The sequence below is a fragment of the Acomys russatus genome, chromosome 11, assembly GCF_903995435.1.
Source record: "Acomys russatus chromosome 11, mAcoRus1.1, whole genome shotgun sequence".
Taxonomy (NCBI): Eukaryota; Metazoa; Chordata; class Mammalia; order Rodentia; family Muridae; genus Acomys; species Acomys russatus.
In genome coordinates this window covers 30,439,963-30,460,653 of record NC_067147.1, presented here as the reverse complement: position 1 = coordinate 30,460,653, position 20,691 = coordinate 30,439,963, and the positions used below count along the sequence as shown (strand labels likewise).

At 47.5% G+C, this 20,691-nt stretch overlaps 1 protein-coding gene across 1 annotated transcript; it reads right to left on the bottom strand.

Annotated features, from left to right (window-relative positions):
- Positions 1-7,848: 7,848 nt before the first annotated feature.
- Positions 7,849-15,633, bottom strand: Unc5cl (unc-5 family C-terminal like). The gene is made up of 8 exons (XM_051153041.1): positions 15,221-15,633; positions 14,504-14,804; positions 12,935-13,197; positions 12,261-12,362; positions 12,086-12,153; positions 11,183-11,283; positions 10,625-10,738; positions 7,849-8,137 (listed from the first exon to the last, which is right to left on the bottom strand). The coding sequence occupies exons 1-8, from the start codon at positions 15,603-15,605 to the stop codon at positions 7,912-7,914; spliced, it is 1,560 nt and encodes a 519-aa protein (XP_051008998.1). The 5' UTR covers positions 15,606-15,633; the 3' UTR covers positions 7,849-7,911.
- Between the last annotated feature and the right edge of the window lie 5,058 nt (positions 15,634-20,691).

Here is a 20,691-nt window from a genome sequence, read left to right as displayed (position 1 = left end):
GGACAAGACACTTTTGACCAGGGCACGTGCCAATGACCTACTTCTTCCAACGTTCCCCAACTCTGAATTTTCACTACCTCCCTATTATGTCATCAAGGTGCAAACCCATTAGTGGAGTCATCCACTGATAAATTCGGTGCCCTCAGGATACAATCAGTTCCCAGAAGCCCCAGCTCTGAGCACTGCTTTGTAGGGAAGCCATACTTCCACACAGGATCCTTTTGCAGAACATTTTATTCTCAAACTGTACCCGATGGCCTCTTCAGCCAGAGTGATCACAGCCTGGCTTTGGGGAACCCAAACACAGCAGGAAACAAGGCAGGTGGGAAGCACTCTTGCAAACTCCTGAGATAACTGATGCCACCTTTTCTCGTGCACACTTTCTTTTTTTTTTTTTTTTTTTAAGACCAGGTCTCACCATGTAGACCAGGTTGGCCTCGAACTCACGAAGACCAACTGCCTCTGCCTCCTGGGGGCTGGGATTAAAGGCGTGCATCACCACACCTAGCTGTATGCTTATGTGTACCTCAGATTTCCAAGGCTAGGAGGGTGGCGTCTGGATCTTGGTCCACTCTACTCCACTAAGGAACTTTTTTTTTTTTAACAATCCCATCTTCACCACTGTTAGCATTTTCCAAACATTATTCTTCAGGCTCTGATACCATCTTTCCTAGTATGTTTAGAAACTGAATCCTTTCTCACCCTGAAGGCAGAGACCTAATATTAATCATATTCTTGTCCTTGAGCTATTATCTCCATAACATAATGGCATTAACCAGCTAAGATTAGTGTTAACATTTTTTTTCTTTTTGGCCAGAAGCTGTAACATCTCTGCTAACAAGAAACTAGTGTAGACATGATTAAAACCAGCATGAGAAAGATCACCTACAGATAAAAAAAAATAAAAAAAAAAATGAAAGTCCACCATGACCCTAAGCATAAAGTAAGCTGTCAGATATATATACTGAGAAAATGAATGCACACATGTGTGAAGCTTTTTAAAGGAAGAATAAATGGGCTGAAGAGATGGCTCAGTGGTTAAGAGTACTGAATGCTCTTCCAGAGGCCCTAGGTTCTCTTCTCAGAACCTATATCTGTATGAACTTAAAACTATCTATAATTCCAGCTACAGGGAACCTGATAACCTCTTCTTGCCCCCTCGGGCATAGATGCACATATTGCAAATACATACATGCAGGCAAATACCCTTACACATAAATTAAATTTTAAAATGTTGGGGTTTAGGGTTTTTGGTTTTTGGTTTTGGTTTTGGTTTTGGTTTGGTTTGGTTTGTTTTGGTTTGGGTTTTTTTGAGCAGGGTTTCTCTGTGTAGCCTTGGTTGTCCTAGACTTGCTTTATAGGCCAGATTGCCCTGGAACATACAGATATCCACCTGCCCCTACCTCCCTGTGTGCTGGGATTAAAAGTGTGCTCCACCACACCTGGCTAAATTAAAAATTTTAAGATGATATATCTCATTTTTTCACAAAGCATTCTAGATATCACACCTGTAATTCCAGTGCCAAGAGACTGAGCAAGAGAATTGCTACAAGTTTGAGGTCAGCCTGGGCTACAGTGGGAAGTCTCATATAAAAAAAAAAAAAATTATTCTAGACTTTTATATTTTCTGTTTTGCTTTTTAATTTAGGAAAAAGAGAATCAACATATGATTATCATGATTATTAAAGATTTACCATATTTGTGTTTTATGTGTGTGTGTTGGGGGGTGTCTGTGATGAGTACATATCATGAGTGCAATGCCCGTAGAGACAAGAAGAAGCTAGCAGATTTCCCTGGAGCTGGAGCTATAGGAAGTTGTGAGCTACTGAATGTGGGTGCTGAGAACCAAACCTGGATCTTCTGAAAGAGCAGCAAGTGCTCTTAACTGCTGAGCCATCTCCCAGGCAGGATTGCTGTATTTTTGTTTTGTCTAGTAGGAATGCTTTCATCTTATTCTTTCTTTTAATACTCTTTCATGGTATCACAGACCCTTTAACATATGCCAGAAAGAAAGAGCCTGATGCAGAATAAAAGATGGCCTGAGCAAGGAGCGATCATTGGCACACCAGCCTTTAGTGTACAGTATATAATCCGTCTCTGATTAGTTAAAATGTAAACAATGTACTGTGGAGCCAGCAGAGTTCACAAACCCCTGGAAGAGTGTGTGAACTTGCACACGCATGCACACACACACACACACACACACACACACACACACACACACACAGAGAGAGAGAGAGAGAGAAATAATTTAGTTGTGAAATCAGTTCAGCCTCGGTTCATTTGTTTGGCAGAATATTTAAGAAGTGTATTTTATGTTCTCAGCCTCTGAAACACAAGAAGGTATGTGGTGTTGGAAGAGAGAATAATACTTCAGTTCAGCACTGGTGAATTCTAGGTGTCTGGGTGTCTCTGTATGTACGAAGACAAGAGGACAATCTTAGACGCCCTTCTTCAAGTGTTGTTTTTGTTTTTTTTGTTTGTTTGTTTGGAGACAAGTTCTCTCACTGGACTTGAGCTTGGCAGGCAGCTTGCTGGTAAGCCAGCAAACCCTGGGGCTCCTTTTGTACCCACATCCCAGTGCATGTACCTCCCAAGCATCCACCACCACACACAGCTTTTTAAAATATGGGTTCTGGTCAGGTAGTGGTGGCACATGACTTTAATCCCAGCACTTGGGATGCAGAAGCAGGCGGATCACTGCAAGTTAGAGACCAGCCTGGTCTACAAAGCAAGTCTAGGACAGCCAAGGGCTACACAGAGAAACCCTGTCTTGAAAAAGAAAGAAAATATGGGTTCTGAGATTTGCAAGACATGCACTTTACCAACTGGGATCTTTCTCTAGCCTCATGGCACTTTTGTTAGGTACTTATTAGTCTTCTCCATTTTATTCTTGAGGAAAATGCAAAAGTCATGCAAGAAAAGCACCTTGCCCATGACTCCCACCATTCCAGAAACTCCTAGAAACAAGACCTCTTCCTCATTGAATTTTTAACACCAGTAACTTTTGCAGGGCTTAGCATAAGGTAGATACTCAGAAAATGTAAGGTATATAAGTGGAGGGATGGATATGGATGGATGGATGAATGGATGGATGGGTAGACAGATGGACAAACAGATGGATAGATGCATGGAAGGAAGGAAGGATGGATGGATGGATGGTTGGATGGTTGGTTGGATGGGTGTTGGTGGATAGATGGACAGATATAAGTAGATGGATAGATGGGTGGATGGGTGGATAGGTGGTGGATATAGATGAGTAGATGACTCTACATGAATGAATATGCATAGATGGATGATATGGGTTGATGGATGGATATGGGTGGGTGGGTGTTCAAACACACTATAAAGTTTTACTCTGCCTGGTCCATAATCCAGTCCATCCTATGTAGAAACAGTACTCAGTATTGATGCATAACTACTAAGCCTTTGAGATGTAGCTAGCACAATTGAGGAATTAAGTCTTCATTTTACTGTGTTCCAGCAGGATTTAAATTCTAAGATAAATTCTGATTTCTATTTTTAAGAACTTGAAGTCTATTTGTCTTATGTATGAGAGTGTACTTTTTTCAGTTATAAATTTTATGAAAGTTAAATACATATCAAATGTTTCAAATTACTAGTTAGCAAATACTAGCTGCTTTCTGCCATCCTTGGTCAATAAGCCCAATGGCTTTGGCCATGTGATAGCATAAGATATACTGGTAGGAGCAAGTGTGCCTGAAAGCAAAGACAGTGGCAAAGAAGACACTTGGGTGCTGATAAAAATTATCATGAATTCTCCCCCCAAAGATTTAACTCCCTAAACTAGGCTCCATCTCCTAAAGTTTCCATTACCTCCCTCTTAGGAGCAGAACACACACTGGGTACCAAACCCTTAGTTTAGGGCTGTGCAGAGACACTGAAGATAGAAACATACAAGTGGAAATGTGCTATAACTATAAAATGCATCCCAGATGCCAGACATTTAATATGGAAAATAATTTGAAATATGCCTGTGGGCCACTGAGACAGCTTCATAAGTAGAAATTCTTGTCTCAAAGTGTAGAGACCTGAGTGGAGTGCTTGAAATTCACATAAAGGTGGGAGAACCAACTCCACAGAGTTCCTTCTGGGATCCACATATGTGTATACCCATCCCACAGAGCAGCGACATAGCAATAATAATAAAAGAGGGCCAGGGAGGTGGCTAAGCAAATAGTGCTTGCTGCATAAGGTTGATGACCTGAGTCCAATGCCCAGAACCTTCAATGGAAGGAGAGAACCAATTCCTAAAAGTTGTCTTCTGATCCCATACACACACTTGCACTCACACACACACATGTGCACGTGCATGTGCACAAACACAGATTAATTAAAATTAGTTAAAATGTGCCGTTATTTTTTTTTTTGAATGATTGTATGTGGAAATGTTAACATTTTGGATTTATTAAACTTAACAAGATATTATTCAAATTGATGTCACATGCCTCTTTTTATATTAAAGTTTTATGGTGTTTCTTGGGGGTCAGGGAGTCACATTTGTGCCACAGCTTGTGTGTGGAGGTCAAAGGGTAACCTGCAGGAATCTCTGTTCTCTCCTTCTACCAGGTGGGTCCTAGGTATTGAACTCAGGCTGTCAGGCTTGGCAGCAAGCCCCTCTGGGCCAGCTCAGCATCCCTCTTTTTACCTTTTTGGATGTGACTCTTAGGAAATGGGAACTTGTGCATGTGGCTCTCGTTGTGTTTCACTTGGATGATGCAGATCTGGACGTCGGTGTAGCTAACACCCATGTCCTGAATGGACACTGAGATGGGTTACGGTGAGCTCAGGAAGCTCTACCTTCACCTGTCCCTTTGATTCCTGATGCCTGTGTCCAGACTCTAACCCCAGGGGAGCAATTTAGAAAAGGCCTCCATCACAGTCGTGACAGCAGAGTCCTGATTTTGTGTCTTGGGACCAGACGGGTGACCTATCAGGGGAAAGGGCTGGAAGTGCAGCCATATGCAGCACCAATGGTTCTACTCCAAGTCAATACACAGGGGAAAAAAACTCCACACAACTAGGTCACAGTGTGATATTACTGTCCAGTCCATGGACTCAAAGGCCCTTGGTGAACTTCTTCTATTATTGCTTTACTCCAAGGGTGAAAAGGCCCCACTTAAGTCAATCCCAAAAGTGAGGGCTAAGAGTTAAGTCTTCCTATACCCATTAGGGGCGATGCTCTCTTGACTTAGTTGCCAGAAATACACTAGCTTGGCGAGAGCTGGTCCTCCCTATATGAACCACACAGCCCACACCTGCCCCAAGATGTCCAAAGCATCTATTTTCCCGTCCTGGAAACTCATTTCTGAGAAACTGGGCAGCCCAAGGTTGACTAATTTTGGTTTTCAACTTTACCGAGTCTGGAATCAACTCAAAGTCAAGCTTTGGGTATACCTGTGAGGGATTGGGCACACCCAGAGGGGTTGGCTTTGATGATTTTCACTTGACATTGGAAAGACCCCCTACATGCTGTGGGGCAGCACCTTCCAGTGACAGCCCAGATGAGAGAGAGAGAGAAACAAAGAGAGGAAACAGAGAGAGAGTGAGACAAAGACAGAGACAGACAGACAGACAGACAGAGAACAGAGACAGACAGACAGAGACAGAGCACTGCCTTTTGCTTGCTTGCCTTTACTCTGGCTGGCTGGCAGGTTTATCACCTCTGTTGCCGCTGTGGTGGCTGCAGCTCTTCACTGGCTTCAAACCATTGATCCCTCCAGTCCTGCTTCAGGCTTCCAATGTGGCCCGAAGACTAGTGACTCTCGAAGACTAGAGACTCTCAAAGACTAGTGACTCTCGAGGAATCCCTAGACCTTTGGCACAAATTGAGACTGCTAAGGAACCCAGCCAAATGCACTAAACAACAACCAGGCTCTCAGCCTCTTTGGTGAGAAGACAGCCATGTTGAATTTTTCAGATCACATTCTGTAAGACAACCCAATGAACACTCTTTTAAAGTATATACAGCCCATGATTTCTGTTCCTCTAACAAACCCTAACAACGAGCCAGAAAGCATTCTCTCCCATGATGGATATCAGAACTCACGCGATCCCGCTCTCCTGTAACCCCTATGGCTTCAGTCAGCTACATAAAATCAATTGTTCCAGAAAGGACTCCAACAATGCCTTTGATTGGCCTGCAGGGCAGAGAAGGAGCTGCACTGTGGGAGGGAGTAAAGAGCCCTTCAGTGTGTAGTCAAACCACCAACTTGGGCAGGCAGAGCAGCGGAGAAGGGAAGAGAAGGGCAGGAGGCACAGATGAGGCTTAATAAAAAAGCAGGAAGCATAAGGACCCAAATCTGAAGGCTTGCCTCATGAGAGGGCAAACGAGCCGCCCGAGTTACCAAACTGCAAAATGCTCATCTGTATAATGTTCCGACCCAAAGTCACTGAGGGCTGGAGAGATGGGTCAGTGGTTAGGATCACATACTGCTTGCTCTTGTAGAGGATCAGAGTGCAGTTCCCAGCACCCAGGGCAGATGAGACACCACCTCCTGCACCTCCAATTCTGGGGGATCCAAGAGCCTCTTCTGCCCTCCACTGACACCTGCACTCACACATTCAATGTCCACACATATATAACTGAAAAGTGTATACCTACGTCTAAATTTATCAGTCATGGCAAAACATAGTTATGAAGAAAGGCATCTTCATATTTTACTAGTATTGTATACCATTAAAAAGTATCATTACTTTAATTAAATATGGGAGTGAATTGTTTAGTGTTTCTGGAGAGATCGTCTGCTTTTGGACAAAGTAACAAAACTATTGGTAAGCAAGAGTATTGACAGCCAGAACTGCTGTCTGGGTGGAGAGTCCATTAACCCTTAGTCTTTGCTTCCTGGCCCTAATGGAGATCTTGATGTGTGAGGGAAATATCTCACTCATTCTCCCCGGGGAATAGCTGGTGCTCTGTCAGTAGCCTTAATTCATGGCATTACTTCAGAGATGCTTGCCTGAGGGAATGACTGAGGATTTGTTTTGTTTGTTTGTTTGTTTGTTTGTTTGTTTGTTTTTTAATAAAGAAAGAAATACAAAGATAGGGCTCCATAACTAGATAGAGGTGAAACAATGTGAAGAGCCGAGCAACTTAACGAAGCTGACCTGAGATGGAGTAGGAAAAGGGAGCACTCTCAGCTGAAGGTGGAGAGACAGAGGGTGGGGGGAGAGTGTGCACCCTGAGGCTTTTTCTCAGCATCTTGTGTGAGAAACAATGGCCGAAAGGGAGGATGAGGTGTAAACTGCGTGTGAAGAGACGAAGGGAGTGGAGGCTGCCGGCTACCCTTTCTCATACTCATCAACTGAGCTCATTAGTGCAGCCCAACACACTGACTCTTAGTTGTACCCCGTGCATCCACCCTATCCCCCAAGCCCCATCCAAAGGTCTCCCCACAAGATCCTTTCTGGAGGCTTCTCTTTGCTCCAGCCCCCTTCAGCGCCCTCCCTACTCAACACAGTTGCACATCCACTACATCCCCTAACCACGGGGAGGCACTTTCTAGAATGTTGCTCTCAGCTGGCAGTGAGTACGTCTCCATTTGGCAGAACAGACTCCAGGGCAAGTTCAAAGAGGCCAACATTCCTCATGGTCCCAGCCAGGTGCTGAGACCCAGTGCTCCATGACTGAGCAGTCTCTGAGGCCGGCCAAGAGAGAATTAAAGTTATCTTGGAAGCTGGCTTGGCTGTGCCATCTCGCAGACTCCCGCGCCCCCTACCGACCAGGAGGGAACTTGCACTCAGGACAAAGTGGGCCTGCAGGATGGAGGCCTGTCCTGATGCAGGGCAGATAGTCGGTCACAGCTTGGTTCACCCGCACCTCGGCATTGATCCTGAGCTCATAGGCATGGCATGGTCTCTTGAAGTACCCTGCATGGCCGCGGGGCGTGCTCAGAGTTTCTCATCCAGCTCTAGGCCACGGTTCTCCCAGGCGCCTCCTCCGTGCATTGTGGCAGGGCTATCCCTGGGGGTCCGGTTCAGGTAGTTCTGGATGGCAGAAGCGCAGTCCAGCCGCTCCATGGAGGTCATGAGGTAGTGTAGCTCCTGCAGGCTGCCATTCTGTTCCTCGAACAACTCCAGAATGGCCGCGGCCGGGCTGCGCTGGCAGGACAAGAACCTGTTTCCAAGGGACAGGGGGACAATGAGATGTGAGCAGCTGCTCTTGCCTACTTCCCAAGGAGGCGGGACTTTGAAAGTTGAGGTGGCTCTGGCCTCTACTCCTCTTATGCCTCAGGTTCATCTTACTGAGCTGAAAACTTACATGAGACAGCCTCTAAGAAAGTTCGACCTTTGATGAACTGGACACAAGCTACAGTCATTTAGGAAAAGGAAACCTCAACTGAGAAAGTACTCCCATCAGATTGCTTGTAGGCTAGTCTTTGGGGGTCATTTCTTTGATTAATGATTGATGTTAGAGGGTCCAGCTCACTGTGTGTGACACCATCCCTGGGCAGATGGTCCTCAGTGGTATAATAAAGCAGACTTGAGCAAGCCATGGGGACCACAGCCGTTAGCAGAACCCCTTCATGGCCTTTGCATCAGTTCTGCCCTAGGTTCCTACCTTGAGTTTCTGCCCTGACGTCTCTTCAAAATGGGCGTGGTGGCGCACGTCTTTAATCCCAGAACTCAGGAGACAGAGGCAGGTGGATCTCTGTGAGTTCAAGGACAACCTGTTCTACAAAATGAGTTAAGGACAGCCAAGACTATTACACAGAGAAACCCTGCCTTCAAAAACTAGAACGTAGTAGTAGTAGTAGTAATAATAATAATAATAATAATAATAATAATAATAATAATAAATGGACTGTCCTCCCCCAAGTTGCTTTTGGTCATGGTGTTTTATCACAGCAATAGAAAGCAAACCGATACAGGTGATATCTACAAAGTTTACACTGGAGAACCATGAAAATTAAAAACAAAACAGAAAAAAAAAAAGCATGCTTTACGTATGTTTATGATTTTGTTTTGTATCACATTCCTGGTTTCTATGACAACCCTCCATTGTTTGGGAACCTTTCAGGGGTTTTATTTACCAGCCAATCTCCAACTTCTAGCCTCCTGGTGATGCCCCCACTCCTTTGACCTTCCCTCCTAAGCCTCTATGCCCGGGTCCATCCCTATCCCATTGCATATCCTGGCCCCATTCCACACCTCAGCGGCTCCCCACAGCTAGAATGTCCATCCATGACCTCCTCTCAATTCTTACTCTCAATTCTGCAGCCCTCTGGTCATCCTCAGCTATTTTTCGCTTCAACTGTTTGTGTCTCACTTTTCAGTGTTTTGCAATACTGAACAAACACGAGAGGGCACAAGGAATTCTTGCTCTTAATTCTCAAGTTCTCAGAGTCCCTTGCTATAGATCATCTGCACTCCCGGGAGGTGAAAACATATTTCACTCTTGTATCCCCGTACTTGGTGGCACATAGACAGCTACTTGACAACTGTTTAAATCTCTTCTGCTTCCAAGGTCTGGCTCTAGCTCATCTCTGACCACTGCATTCACGGCCTGGACTCTAGGACCTAGCACAGAATCCGCCTCCTACCAACCCCTTTGTGAGCGCCTTGGCAGGAGCCCCAGCTGCACTGCCACTGTGATTGCTAACACTGACTGTGTTAACAAGCCACAGGCTTCCAGCTACATGTTGTACACACTTCATCCTATAATCTGCTTTTCCATGCCTTGGGCCACACTGTGGCAAGCTCGTACCAGTGACCTGTATCATTCCTTGTGAAATATTTATTGCACACCTACCATGAGACAGACATCATATAACTGGTCTCATGCTGAAAGAAGGGGCTTAGAGTCCTGGGGAGACAGCGAGGTAGTCTAAATTCTACACTTCTCTTCAACTGTGAGACTATCACTACCTTTTTTGTTTTTCCTCCCACCTACACAGTTCATATAACAGACACAAGACTGCAAGCTCGAAGTTGACTTCCATGGAGAAAATACAAAAGGCTTCCACTCTACACCTAATGCAAGGAATGATCTGGAAACAATGGGCTTGGTCAGGCTCAGACACACAGGTGAGGGGCTTTTATACCACCACCCTAAACAGCCCCTGAGGCTCTCTTACCAACACCAGGATCTTAATGCCTCCCCTGTTTTCTTCAGTCCTGGACTTGAACAACGATTACAATAAAACTGTCTCTGGAATAAAGAACTGAGACGCTGGTGGCAACCTGGGGTCGAGTCACCTTCCCCAGTCCTTCAGAGAGACTGTACTATAACCAGGTCTACTTGTCCTCTAGTCTTTATCTCATGACTCAATTGTAAGACAGTTATGAGGAATTGGAGGCCTTTCTCTGCCCAGTTTAGCTAAACTGGAAGTGATTATTTTATCACTTTCTCTTTCTCACTTTCCCTGAAACACAGGGAAAGTGGGAAAGCGGGTGGCCGGCCAGTTTATGGACCTGAGTGTCTGGTGACAGCTACTCTGGACAGAGGTTGAAGATGTAGAAGACAGAGGTGTCCTAAAGGGACTCAGGAGGGACTCAGCAGGCCTTCACAAACTTTCAAGTCACCCCCTTGTCCCTAGTCTGGTTCCCAGGGTGTCCTGAAGGTCCCCCACTCCCAGTCTACCTGTGACCTACTGTCGCTTACCGGATCTTCATGCCGCAGAGCCCCAGGTGTGAAGCCAGTCTGCGCCAGTCATTCCCAGTGACACTGTTGGGTTCCAACAACATCTGCAGCTGCTCAAAGAGCTCCGGGGGCAGCCTGAGGCACAGAATAGGGTGCTTACAGAAGGAAGGGCCCAAGATCTAGGGCTGGGCAGACAGCCCAACCTGTTGCCACACAGTCCTGAGGTCCTGAATACAATAATCAACACCCATATGAAGTCTAATGTGGTGACACGCCCTTGTGACTCTAGCTCGAGGGTGAGGGAGACAGACAGATTTCCTGAGTTTGCTGGTCATCTAGAGCTCCAAGTCCCAGTGAGAGACTAAAAAACAAGATGGTGGCTCCTAAGGAGCAATACCCAAGGTTCACCTCTGGTCTCCAGGTGCCTCCACACACCTACATGTACATACACACACATACACACACACACACACACACACAGAGAGAGAGACCCAATCATTCTCTCATCCTTTCTATTTACTGGTGCTGAGACAGGTTTGTCAAACATCCCCAGGCAGCAGCCACACCACCTTTACTCACCTATTGCACAGGGGTGGCTGGGAGACTGGAGGTGGTACTGCCCAGGTCTCCTCCTCTGATGCCTGGAATCTGAGGATTTCCATGTATTTGGTTTCCAAGCCCTAAATCACCAACAGGGACAGGGATCACACTCAGGGGTCATGAGACACTCCTCCCCCAAGTCCCCACCCCCTCCATTCCTCAGAACTCTCCTGCAACTTGACACAACCCTGTCACCAGAAGACACAGCCCCCACCCCACCCAGCCCCCTGGACCCTCTGCCCCTCCCAGACCCTAGAAGCTCACAGTCTGACTTAGGTTTGCCCTTGAGAACAATAAAACCACACAGGATGCATCCTAAGCTGACAGAAAGCACAAGACACAGGACACTACCCAGTACCAGAGAAACTGACTTCCAACTGTCCTCCCCGAATAACAATGTGCCGCTGTCTACCCTCATCCTGCAAGATGCTTCTTTAGTTTTCCTAAGACCTTCAAACCTGACAAGTTCATCTTTTCCCTGAGGGGGTTGCGGGGGTTGGGAGGGTAAGGGGGGTTGCCTAGCCCCTCCCCCTTCCACCTGCTCCCATCCTCCTTTCTAGTCATCCCCACTGAAGATAAACAGGGATTGTCACCTTGGAGGAGGCCAGGTCTCCCAGAGGCCCTAGCTGTCCGGAGATGGGAGAAAGAGTTAATATAGAATTTGAATTTTTTAACTTTCTGCTTTTTTTTTTTCACCCATTCATAGAAAGAGCTCAGGGATAGAGGGTAACTAAGGGGCCAGCTGGCCTAAGTCTCTCAAAGATGTAGTTCTTTGACTACTTTGCTTTGTAATTAGGAGCCTGCTCACTGTATACTGGCCCCATCTCCCTTGCCCAGACTTTCCAAGGCCCTGCCCATCATCTGTGCCTCTGCACAACTCACATCCTGGAAGGTGTGCATGGTGACAAGGATCTCATTGGTTAATGCCGAGCAATCTTCATTCTCATTGGCTGCAAAGAGAAGCAAGATAGGTGAGCAAGAAAAAGACTCAAGACAGGGCTGCAGAGTAGGGTAGCTGGGTAGGGAGGACAGGAACAGAGCAGGGCCCAGGGCATACCTGCCTTTCTCCGGAAGCAGAAAGAGCGGAAGGGACACTTTCCATGCCAGATGTGAAGATGGGGCACCAGCTGGCTACTGCTGTCATCCACATTTTCCCAACCTGGGGAGAGGAAAGAGCAGAGGGTCTTAGAGGACGAGAAGGGAGTTGTGGGGAGACAACAGGATGACTCAAGGCAGAAGGGTCTTGAGCCAATGGAAATCCATGAGCTTGTGTGGGCACCTCAAAGTGGCTGTTTCTATACTATACACACACACACACACACACAATGCCCCACAGCTTCCCTTCATCCTCTACTCCACCTCTTGAAGCGGTTGTATACACCCAAAAATAATATGCCTGTGCACAACCACACAGAAGATTCCAGAAACACTGTCAGCTGCCCAAGCCTTAAGAAAGGCCCTGGCAGGCAGACAAACTCAGAACACAGCTCCAGAGCCAAGGTTCCTCTTGCTTCCAGCCCCCCACTTAGCATCTCTTTGTTCTGGGGTGTCTGGTGGCCTGAGTGGGAGACAGAGGAAAGTGAAGACAGCCAGGCAGTCCTCTCAAGACAGCTGGGAACCACAGGAAATAAATTTGGGGTTTCTAGATTTCCTGGCAGGCTAGAGGGGGGCTCTGAACCTCCCTCTCATGGAGTTTCCTAGCCACCTGCCCCCTGAGGCCCACCCCCTCACCCTCAGAGATGTACTTGAGCTTCAGGCATTGGTCCGCTCTGGCCCCAGTGAAGTCGAAGAGCTGACAGGGCCCACGCAGGCGTCCTCCATGGGGCTGTTCGTTGGTGATAGCCCACTGCAGGGCGCAGGGAGTATTGTTCAGGAAGTAGATACGCAGCTGCAGGTGGGTCTGCCCTGGTGCCAGTGGGGAGCAGAACAGTGCCAGCTGCAGCCATTTGCGGGCTGTCTGGCCCCGGGGTGCCTCCAGGACACAGGTGTAGAGACTGTGGAGGGAGATGGTGGCAGATGCCCAAGCATAGGTACCAGGAAGGTCAGGATCCAAGGTGCCTACCACCAGGCTTCTGTCATCTAAGGAGGTCTCTATATGGGTGAGGGGATCACTCCAAATAGGCACAGAGGGAGGACCAGGTGAAGGACAGAGTGGCTTAGAGGATCAAGAAGTGAATGGGCTGTGATGATTGTGATGTCAATGGCAGGCTCTAAAGACAAATCTCTGGGTGAGCCTGTGAGGGAGCTTCCCACGTGAGTTACTGAGGTGGGAAGATGCCCTGACGGACAGGATGGGGTTCCTGGACTGAGCGCAAAGCAAAAAGGACTGGCAACAGCCATCTCTTTCTCTGATGCTTGACTAAAGAGGTACCAGGGCCAGCTGCCTCAGTCTCCTGCCCCCAAGATCAAGTGTACACTTGAAATGTGAACCCCCGATACCTTCCCAAAGTTGCTTTTGTCAGTACATTGTCACATCAGTGAAGATTGTTACCAATTCAGTGACAACCACCTACTGGGGAGGAAGCCAGTGTGTATTAGCTGGCAGTGCCAACAAAGTAGTCACAGGGTCTCCATGACTTGAAGGGGGTCCTGCAGCCAGTCCTCCTCTAGTCAGTGGGTGACAAGGAAACTGGGAAGCAGAAGCCCTAAGAGCCTAAGAGATGGAGGACAGATATGACATGAACCGGAAGGAGACAGTCTACCCTTAAGAGTTCAGAGACAGTCCTGAAGAGAGGCACAGGATAGAGAAAGGCAGCTATGAAAGACACATGTGAGGATGGGACAAACTTGCTACAGGTGTGTCCAACCTTTAGCCATTGAGGCACAAGGATGTCATCCATAAAGTCACACTCAAGAACCATGCAACTGAGTTTCAAAAAAAAAAAAATCTCATTATGTTTTAAGCAAGTCTACTCTTCTGTGTTGGGTCAAGTGTGGAGCTGTTCTGGCTATCCAGGGCCAGTGGGTTGTGGATTGGACATGCTTGCTAGACAAAGGGATAAGTTGAATCAGGTGCCTCCGGATAGGAAGTTAGACAGCGACACAGCCTTAGATGGGGTTTCGATGACAAAAAGAACTGCCATGAACATTAGAACAGTGGGCTAAGAGAGGGACACACGGGGCCTAAGAGACTGTGTGGAAGCTTCCGAGAAAATAAAGGGGCAGGCAGTTCTGACACCATAAAAAGGTGGCAGACAGAGAAGGACACTGCCAGAGAGGGACACAGAACAATAGGATGGGCCCATGGGGACAATACTAGAGATGCACAGCAGGAGGACAGGCCAAAGGCCAAAGGCTTACCTGAAGTGAGAGAGCAGGATTTGACATTCGTCCCTGGAGATATGAGGCCCCGGCCGAGCCAGAGGCCTCCAGTTCTTGGCATCCAGTAAGGAAGTGTTGCTGGTGTAGGCACAGGCCTGACTGGGCTGCTGAGCACAGTGCTTGAATGTGAGGGTGCAAGGCTTCAGGAAAGAGGCCCCATGAGGGCCACATGCCACCACAGGACTCACTAGTCCCTGTCTATGAGACAATGACGGGCCATCTGTCAGGTCCCACACCAGAACCAAAGACACCTTCTCCTGGCGACCCACTGTCACAGCACCTGGATGGACAAAGGACTGAAGTAAGTCGAGCAAGTAGAAATGTTTTGACACTTGAAGAAGTCCACTGTGAGCTGGCCTGGGGTACAGTTCTAAAGCCCGTTTCCTTCCAGGGCCACAGCCACTTGTATGGGGATTTGTGTGACCATACAACCACAATCTTCCATCTTTTGTTCGGAGATTTATCATAGCAGGCTTTCTTTAAAGCAATTTTACATTTTACATTCACCTGCTAGGAAACTGTCCCCAAAACTCTGTGGAGACTCATCTTTGGACTCAAAAAAATAAAAAATTTAAAAAAGCTAAACTACAAATACAATTTTCCAAATTCCAAAGTTGTCTGTGGGTGGAGCTCAGACGAGGGACCCTAACTTTCTGCCTGAAGAACTCTATGCCCAAGAGGAGTCTGGGAAGTTACCTGGAGGGATGAACAGGGAAATGCCTGTGTCTTGCAACATCAGGCACCCACCACGGTGATCCACCTCTCGAGCAGTAAACACCAGCAGCTTCTGCATCAGCTGCCGGGTGATGGTCTGGCCCTTGGTGGGTGTGTGGAGTTCCTGGTAGAAGGCAGCCACGTCAGGTAGTGTGGGAGGCAGGCACTGCCTTGGGAGTTCGTATTCTGGTAATGGAGTGGGTGGGGACACAGGTTCCTCTTGGACATCCGGCTTCCGGCAGGCCCCTAGCAGCCACTGAGAACACTGCCATCGAAGGCATTGGACCAGGAAATAAGCACTGGCCACAGGGATCCCCACCAACAGGAGGAATTGGAAAGGATGGACAGAACTCTCCTCGGGGCTCATCCGCCTGGTACTTCACGCTGATGCTCTCCCGCACCCCTGCACCAGCCGAGGCCAAGGGCCTGGGGGGAAAGTGGGTTAGAGTCAGTGGGGCTGAGCTAAGTCTTTTTTTTATTTGTGGAGGCCAAGGCTTGGCTATCTGCAGGAATGCTCCTTAATCCTTTATTTTCCCCTTCCCCCATGCAGGCGCGCGCGCGCGCGCGCGCACACACACACACACACACACACACACACACACACACACTCAAGAACCTCCAGAGCTAGGCATGGTGGTACACATCTATAATTTCTGCTCTTATGAAGCAGGCAGATTTGGAGCTCAAGGACAGCCTGGGTTACAAACTGAGACACTGTCTTGAAAATAAAAAGCATCTCACAGTTCTCCACAGCCTAGTCACAGCAAAGTAAATCCTGGGACATAAGGAAACGTGTACTCAGAGTTAGAGGGCATGAGTTCAAAGCCTCTATTTTTACATATTATCCCTGTCATGTTGCTTAATTTACCTCAGTGTCTACATCCATCCAAATATCTACTTCTGAGTCGGGAAAGATACACACCTAGTAATAATCCTAGACTGATGCAGGATGATCCTGAATTGGAGGCCAGCCTGGGCTACATAGCATTTTAAAAACAAAATCTATCTGTATCTGTAAGCACTCATTTTTAAAAAAAAAAAAAAAATCTGTAAGGGAAAAAAAGCAATCTCCAGTCTCATTAATAAAAAATACACACACAGGCTGAGGGCATAGCTTAGGGGTCGAGTGCTGTGCATGCACAAGACCCTGGGTTTGAGCCTGCGCAACACGTGAAGAAAGCACACTCGAGACAGCAGGGGAGAGGGATGTAAATTGTGGAGAAGGGTCTTCTATAGTGGCATGTTATTAAAAACACCAGCCAATTATACAATTTGACATATGTTATTGGTCGCATCACAAAATAATAGTAGGGGCTGGAGAGGTGGCTCAATGGTTAGGGCACTTATACCTACTTTTGAAGAGACCAGATCCCAGCATCCATGTTGGGTGGCTCACAACTGCCTATAACTCTTGCTCCATGGGACCTAGTGTTCTCTTTTGGCCTTTCTAGGCACCCACATACACAGGCATATACTCACACAGACATACACACGCACACACATAATGCATGCCAAAATAAATATTTTAAGGTAATAATAATATTTGTATTTAATCCAACATATTCAAAATATTATTTCAGCATGCAGTGGGGTAAGCAGTCATTGGCGAGCTGTTTCCCACCTGGACTCCGTGGGTTGTCTACACTTAAGACAGCCCAGCTTGGACTTGCCAAAGTCCACACACACAGGTCGTAGTAACTCCTGTCCTCGGGAGAGTCTGGACAGACATACTCCTGACCTGTTCTGTTCATCACCTCTGAAAACTGTTGGGGGAATGGCCTGATGTATTTTGATGCTCATTAACAAAAAGCCGTCCCACCTGGGCAGGGCGGAAGATAGAGGACTGAGTAAGATTCCCAGGTTTAGGGAAGGAGGAATTCTGAGAGGCAGAAGAAGGAAGGGACGAAAGACCTCCATGAGGAGGAAGGAGAAAGACCAGAGGAGGAGGAGAAGAAGGCCACCATGGGTTAGATGGAAGAGAAGCACATGGCAGGCTTCAATGGAGATTCAGCCCAGATGAAGAACATTAGCAAGTGTTTAGGATTATGGATGGGAGGTAACTTGATAGAAGTTATTAGGAGCAGATGGCATGGGATTGAGGCAGGGATCTCATGCCTGCCCCACTATGGGAAGTAGCTTAGAGGATTAATGTGGGCCCTGCCCCAGGTTAACTAAGGCTATTTTAAAATATAACAAGTGTCAGTGTATTGATTGATTGCTAGCTGGGAATACTAATAATATTGATAATTAAAAACAACAGAAAACCATGACAACTGGAGAATGCAGGAATGAATTCTGCCAATCTCTGTGCTGCCTGCATTTTTCACAGCAAGCATGTCCTTTGTATGAACTTCAGAATTGTGTGTGTGCCTGTCTGTGCACAGAGGAGTGTGTGCATGTGGAAGTCAGATGTCAGCTTTGGATACCAGCCTTCTGGAGCCATCTACCTTGTTTTTAAAGACTTATCTTTATCACTTTTAATTACATATAGCTGTGTGTGTGTGTGTGTGTGTGTGTGTGTGTGTGTGTGTGTGTGTAGGTATGTACACATGAGTGCAGTGTCTAGAGAAGCCAGAAGCATCAGTTTCCCCAGAATGTGGAGTTACATGCAGCTGATAGCTACCTGACATGGATACTGGGAACCAAACTCTGCCCCCCTGGAAGAGCAGCCAAACGCTCTTAACTGTTGAACCATCTCTCCAGGCCCTGGTTTGGGCTGCATTATTTTGTTTTTCTTCACTTGTTTTTTGAGACAGGGTCTCTCACTAGGACCTGGAGCTCACCACAGAAGGCTTGGATGCCTGGCCACTGAGTCCCAGGGATCCACCTGTCTCTGTCTCCCCAGGGTGTAGGTTATTAATGCAAGCCGCTACGCCCGGATTTTCACATGGGTACCAGGGGCCCCAATTCTCTTCGCAGGCTCGCACAAGAAGCGCACTGCCAACCAAGTCATCTCCCTGGAGGGGGCTGCTGAGTCCCATGACTTTGTACATTCTAGGCAGGTTCTCTCTTACTCATCTCTAGGTCCAGGCTGATGACTCTGTTTGGAACTTACTGAAGGAGGGAGGGGAACACTCTCTCTGGCAGCTAATGGGGATGGAGTGTGGTTGTGTGAGAAGTATCTGTAGATGACAAAGCAGCCGAATGTGTGTTTATTTATGCCCCTCCTTCTGCCATAAAGGTCCGAAGGTAGCTCCCAGGCAATACACTCAGTACAGCATAATCAGCAAAAGTTAAAAGTGGAAGCAAAAAAAGAGAGGAAGAAGAAGAAGAGGAGGAGGAGGAGGACGACGAGGAGGAAGAGGAAAAGGTGGGGCCTTCAGAGAGGTTGAAAGGAGATAGGCTAAAAGCACATGCTCACTGAGGGCCTGCCTGATAACCTGGCAATAGCAGCCATTGGAAGCCTGGATCTCTCTTGTAACCCACTCCCCCCCCCACCCATATACATATCTGTTTTCCTTGCATTTGCTTCCACCCCCTTCTATCTCCTCCTTGAGCCCTGTTCATTCCTAACACCCCCACACACTCTGGTAGGACTGGGCTCCCCATACCCTGCGCATTCTGGCCCCTGGATTTGGCTCCTTGCAGCCCTGGTGATGTGGCAGCCCTTGACTGTCTTACAACCTCTCCACTGCCAATCCTTATAGGCTGTCATACCAGCTTTCTCACTAAAAGGAACATTTTCTTATCACCAGCTGCACCATGGTAGGCTCCAAATGTGCCAAAGATGTCTTCTTCTGGCCCCAAGGAGCTGCTGGGGGAATGCTGGATTCCTTAAGGCATGATGCCCTTCTACACAGAAGCCTCTGTGATTCATCTGATTCTCTACTGACTGGAAAAGCTCCCAGTAACCCCGATCCTCTTCACCAGTCGCCTTCAGCTAAGCTCCGACACTTCTTTCCCTTCTGAAGACCTACAGAGACTTCACAGCCCTTTCCCAAGAGAGGTAGTCATGTTCCCGACAGGCAGATGCTCCTTCGCATCATCACCATTAAAGACCTAGGAGGGACCTATTTCCCCTGAGTCCTCACTGAAGATGTGTACCAGGCCATGGGACATAGTTCCCTTCACAACCTTGAGGCCAGAGCCTCAGCCTTCATTAGCCAGGCACCCCTGCAAGGCCACAAGTGAATCGGGCAAGTTGGCAGTGGCCAGAAGCCAGGCGAGTTAAGGAGGCAAGCTCCCCCTGAATCCTTCTCGTCCCCTTTAATGCTTATATTATTAAAAATAGTTACAACTATTAAAACTGTAATAGTGATGGCTTGACTCATGTCATCCTCTCGTGCGTCTCTTCATGCCCACTTCCAGAGAGAATGACATTGGATGAGAAAGGAGTAACAGTGAAGAAAGAGGTTTCTGCTTTGTGATACCAGCACCTGGGAGGCTGAGACAGGAAGACTAAGATTATGAGGACATATAATGAGACTCTGTCTCAAAGAAGGCAGGAAGGAAGGAGGGAAAGAGGAAAAGGGGGGAAAAAGGGAGGGAGGGAGGAAAGAAGGGGGGCATAGGGATGGCTCAGTGGTTAAGGGCACTGGCTGCTCTTTTAGAAGCTCTGAATTTGACTCCCAGCACCCACATGGAGGCTCACAACCATCTGTAACTCCAGTCCCAAATGATCGGACATCTTCTTCTGGCCTCTGTGGGTGCTGTATGATCATGGTGTGCATACACACAGACAGGCAAAACACTCGTACACATAAAATAAAAATAATAAGTAAAAAGATGGGGGGAAATAGAAGGAATAGAAGGGGAGATAAGAGGAGGAGGACAGCAGGAGAAAAGAAAAAGGGAAAGGGAGGAGGGGGAAAGGTGAACAGGAGGAGACAAGGGGTGACGAGGAAGAGAAGGAAGAACAAGAAGGAACTAAAAAGCAATGTAGGCATCTCTGGCCTCCACGGCAAGTGAGGACATTTATGCCCAGCCCACCAAGTTTCCAGTTTCAGGGATGGGCTGATAAAAGAGAATGAAATAAGAGGAACTACTCTGTTGCTATAACAACAGTCTTCTTGGGGCCTCTGAAAGACCAGAGTCCAAATCCCCTCCACCCCATTGGGCCATGTCCCCTTCCCCAGCTGCCCTACCTGGAAAGTTGGTATGCACCACTCCCAAAGCCCCTGGGCCTCTCAGAGGAGCCTGTTCGTTTCTCTTCCCACAAGCTGTTTAACTCCTCCCCAGGTCAAGTCTGGGGCCTAGCTGACTGCTCTTGCAGACATCCTTAGCCCTCACCCCATTCCTGCCTCTGAGCCAAAGAGAGGAAAGGAGCCAACGTTTAGGGGAATAGTGTACAGAAAAACAAATTCACTAGGTTCTCCAACTCTATGCCTGAGTCCTCAGAACCCAATCCTTCCCATTTGTCTGTCTCCAGAGTCCAGAGCATTCTGGGTAGCATTTCCCCTAAACAAGGGACATTAGGATTCTGCAGTTACCTGCCCTCCGAACAAAGATCCAGA